At 43.9% G+C, this 6000-nt stretch overlaps 1 protein-coding gene across 2 annotated transcripts in view; it reads right to left on the reverse strand.

Moving 5' to 3' along the window:
- ephb3a (eph receptor B3a) overlaps window positions 1-5578 on the reverse strand; it is a 42668-nt gene extending 37090 nt beyond the window's left edge. Inside the window, exon 1 of one of the 2 annotated variants that reach the window (XM_052087617.1) lies at window positions 4983-5574. In XM_052087617.1, the coding sequence (XP_051943577.1) occupies window positions 4983-5040 (58 nt within the window). In that variant the 5' untranslated portion in view covers window positions 5041-5574. Of the gene's footprint in view, window positions 1-4982 lie in introns of both variants that reach the window. The other variant, XM_052087618.1, reaches the window with a different exon arrangement.
- Between the last annotated feature and the right edge of the window lie 422 nt (window positions 5579-6000).

Consider the following 6000-nt stretch of genomic DNA (forward strand, 5'->3'; position numbering starts at 1 on the left):
TTTCACAACATATTTTGACAAAGACAATTTTTTCATGACTTTTTTTAAAGAATGGTCTCATAAAGATTACTTTTTAAAAACATTATTTTCACAAAATTGCAACTTTATTAAAAAAACAACAACAACAAAGCTTGTTCTTCTAAAGATTCATTCATCCTTTCATTCATTCATTCATCTTCCGTACCGCTTGATCCTCACTAGGGTCGCGGGGGGTGCTGGAGCCTATCCCAGCTGTCTTCGGGCAGTGGGCGGGGGACACCCTGAATCGGTTGCCAGCCAATCGCAGGGCACACAGAGACGGACAACCATTCGCACTCACACTCACACCTAGGGACAATTTAGAGTGTTCAATCAGCCTGCCACGCATGTTTTTGGAATGTGGGAGGAAACCGGAGCACCCGGAGAAAACCCACGCAGGCCCGGGGAGAACATGCAAACTCCACACAGGGAGGCCGGAGCTGGAATCGAACTCGGTACCTCTGCACTGTGAAGCCGACGTGCTAACCACTGGACTACCGGGCCGCCTCTTCTAAAGATGATGTCTTTTATTTCTTAAAAAATAAGAATTTCTTCCGGTCACTTCATGACTTTAAAAAAACTACATCTCCGTTCATGTAAAGTTTATGAATATTTTTTTATTGAAGAAATACAATGATGCTCTCATAAATAAATCTGTTTCAAAAATCCGAATGTGTTTTTTTCTTTATCCCTTTTTTTCAAAAAGGAAGCTTTCAAATATGCTGCAGCAGCAGTCTTGTGTGAATTTATCTTCACTCGGATACAAAAAAAAAACCTTGTTTTCGTATCCAGCCAAGAGGTTTGATGTCATACACCTAAATCCACTCATAACACATTTCCTTCATTTGTTCCAGAAACTGTTTCAGATCGTAAAAGATCCCGTTTGTTCCTGAAAGCCTTCACACCCCCTTGTTAAATTTACTACACCTTTGAGATAACCGCCGCTATTAGTCATAGCCCCCCCTCCTCTCCCCCAGCTCATACACCAGCCCCAGCCCATAAAACTACAGCAGCAGCAGTAGCTATAGAGTTGCCCTGGGGTACAAAATAAAAATAAAAAATAAAAAATGCTGCAGCGAGTGAACTTAAAACCATCTCCACCAGTGGCGTGGCATTTACCGTCCTGTTTTTAATTTTTTTTTAAGTTACCATCACCGAAGCCACAATGCCACACATCCACGAGTTCGAAACACACTTTGGGAGCTCACACATGTTTTATTCACTTTGAGAAAGCGCAGCGCATCATGAAAGGGAGGCTTCCTCTTACAACGCGGGCTCGCCTGCCAACAAGCAAACATATGAAATATTCACTAGCAAATATTAGCATCGGTGATAAGAGGACGATGAGCGAGAGAGCCATTAAAAAGGTATCCTGTATATATTTTGGGGGCGGAAAATCAGCCCACTGTGGGGATCTGACATCTGAGTTTTTGCACAGCCGCGCTTCATCTCTGCTTGAGATTCTCTCCGGTGGGACTCGTTCGACACTTGATGAGGAGCTATTCCACCACTAAAGTCAACCTGGTTTCATTTCACGACACAGCTGATTGTACATTCATTTGCGGGTCAGCAAATTATTAAGAATCTCTTGCGTGAATCATTGCGTGTCGGAATAAAGTGCATCTTTAATGGGTGATGATTATTTTGTGGAAAAGCGAAGGAACGGTCGCCCTTCCACTTTATGATCTTTTAAAACAACTATACCGTAAAAGCTCTGTGCAAAATGGGAGTAATGCAACATAAAAATGCCACCTTTTATTGCAGTCTGTTGGTGTGAACTGCAGAGATGCGATTACGCGAGCATCATCAAGTTGAAGCTTGCCAAACTGAAAGAAATAACGAAAGGGATGAAGTCTAAAGAGCCTCAAGCGCAACACAGAGATTTAAAAAAAAAATCTGACCATAATATGGCAATAATGTGAACGCAAAATGCTAATTTAGGACAAAGTGTGCACAAAATGCTAATTTTTAGGTTTAATATCATTCCTGTCAACAACTTGGACGTCTAGGTAAGCAAATGGAGTTCACCTTGGCTAGACAGATGTTCACTGAAAAAACTGTGTTGAAATTCCTCAATTTTATTTTGTGAATGGTTTCACAAAATCATCTTTATCCAGATTTTTTTTTTAAATGGATGCATAGAGTATGTTGTATGTGCCAGCACTATTCAAATTACGGTACTCTGATTAATACTGCATTTGTGGAATGAGAAGTATAAAGAATAATTCATCAATCTTAGGGGGCTGCCATGTTGGCCAATAGCACCCTCCGGAAGTGACGTCACAATTGCAGTCGCTTTTTTGCTCGGTAAAGCATTTGATTACGCCTGGTTTGTAAAAAAAAAAAAAAAAAACATGGATCGGTAGGCGCTGTAATTGCGTACGATATGCAGTGCTTTCAATTAGCGATTTAACATGGTTTTGCGGTGATGTTTGTATCGTACATAATGGCAATAATATAAACTCTCGTCAGCTCATTCTCCAGTCAAAGTCAAGCCAGTCGCCAAAATGCTATGCTATGCATTAGCGCAGTTTTCCCCAACCTGGGGTACGGGAGCACGTTCCAAGCGATACCTGAAAACATTTAATCATTCATTTCCAAGATCAATAAACTGTGGCAGTGCCGTGCCGAAATCACAACAGGCACGTGTCAGCTCAAGTGTCTCATTAAATCTCAGACGACTGATGAAAAGAATGCAACACTGCCCCGCGAGAGTGAGTCTGCACATTATGCTTGTGAAGTGTTTTGTTCCTGAGATATAAAGTTTAAATGTCCGTTTAAAGAGAGCTTATTCTAAGGAGCTGCCGTTTTTTTCTCATAAATGTTATGAGTTACATATGACAGAAGAGACGTTTTTTGAAAAAAATTGTTTTTCGTTTCCCATTTTTTTTCCCAATCCATATTGATATTATTAGCATCCATCATTAGCTGGTCAGTAGATCTGAACGATGTGTAGTTTATCGTCGCTGAATATTTATGAGCTGACATATATATCGTTCTCCCGAATTCACGTTCCCGCAGCCCCCGCCGACAAGAATAGGACTAATATGTAATAGATTGAAGTGAAAAGTATCAGGTAAAGAATAACAACATTTAAAACATCGTTATAACAAATTGAGTTTAGTTCCTCTTGAAGCATTTTGCCACACATGCCACGCCTTGGGCGCCATAGGCCTCTACCGAGGTACAACTGAATAATCACAGCAGAAAAAGGCCTTGCTCACTTCTAAACCCTCTGCGATGGTCTGCCCTTCGTGTTTATCCCCAGAGGACAAACACTAGTTAACCCCTTAGCCTTCAGTTAAAATCTGCAGACGGCTTGGGAGAAAAGAGCCCGATCATCTTGCCGCGAAAGCCTACTGGGACTCCGGCGTGCCCGCTGCATTGATTTACTTGCTGACAGCAGAATTGATGACGAATCATGCTGGCCGCGCGCCAAGCGAGGCAGAATGGCCGGGGAGGTGAAGCCCAGAAGGGGAGGAGCTCGGGCGAGTATGGCGGCTAAGGCGAGGGTGGACTTGATTTTCCCTCGAGCACGGTAACACGACCCGGGTGCTGAAGACAACTCAAGGGGCTGCGGCGTACTTGTTAAACCGCTGACCTTTAATTCACTATTGTCACCTATCATGTTTCACATGTATGTCCCGCTGGCTTTGAGGCAGGAATAGTGGTAGGGGTGTGGGGGGGTGGATAACCGCTGTCCAGTCTGATCTGCGCTTTAAACCTCTGCGGCACGCTTCAATTTCAAAGACATGAATTCACTCGCTGCCCTGCGATTGGCTGGCAACCAGTTCAGGGCGTACCCCGCCTGCTGCCCGAAGATAGCTGGGATAGGCTACCGCACGTCCCGCGAGCCTCGTGAGGATAAGCGGATTAGAAAATGGATGGATGGATGGAATTTACACTCCAGGAGATGTGGTGGAGGGGTATCGAGCACCCTCGCGTTCTGCTAGTGCATGAGATCTCAAACTCTTTGGGCCCAAGTTACGATTTAATCTTAAAATAATAATGACCATCATTCTATAGGTGTGGGTTGGGATGTGGGGGAGGGAATGGAGAGTTTTAGGGTGGCTATGTTTACTTGTTTGATGAAATCTTGCCAAGTCAATGTTTCTGCTTGTATGAAGTAAAACATTCCCCATTTCATTATTTTTTTTAAGACTCTGACTACTTCTGACTTTGCTGGAAAAAAAAAGTCAGACGTCATCGATTAAATCGATTTCAATTTGACTTTGATCAGATGTTCAATCTTTAATCTATCATCCTTATGGGCAAAAACTAAACATGTCAAACCAAGTTTCATCCACAACGAATCCAGAGTGCACATTTCATTTCTGTTTTCAACAACAACAACAAAAAAATCAACGGCCGTTCAACCCCTATCCTGTGAGAACACATTGAAAAAAAATGTATCTGCTTCATCCAAGCACCGATGTCATATTCCATTGCAGGTTTGTTACAATCTCATCAGAGCTTTTAATTGGTCTAATTAGTCTAAATTGGGGAGAAGAAATTGGTTTTGCTAGTCCCTATATAGGTATCATGCATTTTCTCTTTTTTTTTTTTAATTATGCACCGTAATAATGTATTGTAGCTGATTTTTCGGGCCCCCACGTAACAGCTTGTCAACCCGTGGGGGTCCTCAGACCCCAATTTGTGAACCTCTGTGCTAGTGGGTGTGACAAGAACAGGGACAATAGCAACAGGGCAGCCCTTGAGCCGCAATGCACGGCCGTGCAGCATCACACATCGCAAACCCCCACAAAATCATCCACTGACACTCTTGTCTTTTTGCAGCCTTCAACGAGCCGAAAAGTGACTGCGCCGAAACCACAGATCGCACGAGCTACTTTTCATCCCGCGGGATGTCATAGAACCAAATTCAAACATAGCCATTGTTCTCGTGTGGGAGACAAGTGTCGAAAAGGCTGAAGAAGAAGAAAAAATAAATAAATCAAACAGACCTTCAACAGCCAACACCATTGGCACGAGGAGGCTGCACACCCACAGCAAGTAATCCATTGTCAGGAGCCAGGCTTTTGTAACATGAATAGAGACCCTCAGGATGGCTGCTGGCTGGCTGGATGGTAGGAAGGATGGATGGTGGGCTCAAACAGTGATCACCGCTGCGGGGCTTTGTGTTCCTCACTCATATCACGGAGGGCTCCTGCCGCACCATTCCAGCATCATCCAAGTGTCTTTTGTTGTTATTGTTGCTTCTTTTTTTTTTTAAACCCCTCCCACCCACCCCCGTTATTTACTCACGTCCCGTTATTCCAGTGACTGGGCGCCGTCTCGTTCCCGTGATTTGACTTCACCAGCATCTGACCACGGGCGCATCTCTTGTCTTTCTCTCTTTATCTCACTCCGGGGTTGCTGTCCTCCCACCCCACGCGCACCGAATTAGGTTGGGAGGTGGGAGGAACCCGCATCCGAAGACGTGGGGACTGGACCGGAGGTTCTAAAGGAAGTCCACTTGGGCAACTCCGTTTAGCTGTTGCGCCTCCGTTGGGGGCTGTGCGTCGGAATGGCAACGCTGGGACCGACAGACAGAGAGGGCTCTGGAGAAGAGGGGTGGGGGCTTGGGGCAGAGGGGGAGATGTACCGTTTCAAACCGCAGCTCGTGAACCGACAGCATCCGGTGGACACTTTCAAAATAATAGCTACCATGTGCGGTATACGGTAATGGTAAAAACAAGAAAAGAAGAAAGGGGAGATTAAAAATGTTTGATCTTTTTGTTAGCTCACAAGCTGTCTTCGGGCAAGACAACCAGTCATGCTCGCATTCATAACTACATACAATTCAGCCTATCCAAGTAACCTACCCTCGTATTGTTTTTACAAAAACGGACGTTTATATTTTCAAAAAAGGTACTTTTCCCCTCAAATTTTTTAATGCTTTGTTCTAGTTCATTTTTACATCAAGTGACATCTCGAACATTCGTTAGAGGCTCACAATTAAAAAAATACTGGATTTTTCCA

This window comes from Hippocampus zosterae, chromosome 15 (assembly GCF_025434085.1).
Source record: "Hippocampus zosterae strain Florida chromosome 15, ASM2543408v3, whole genome shotgun sequence".
NCBI lineage: Eukaryota > Metazoa > Chordata > Actinopteri > Syngnathiformes > Syngnathidae > Hippocampus > Hippocampus zosterae.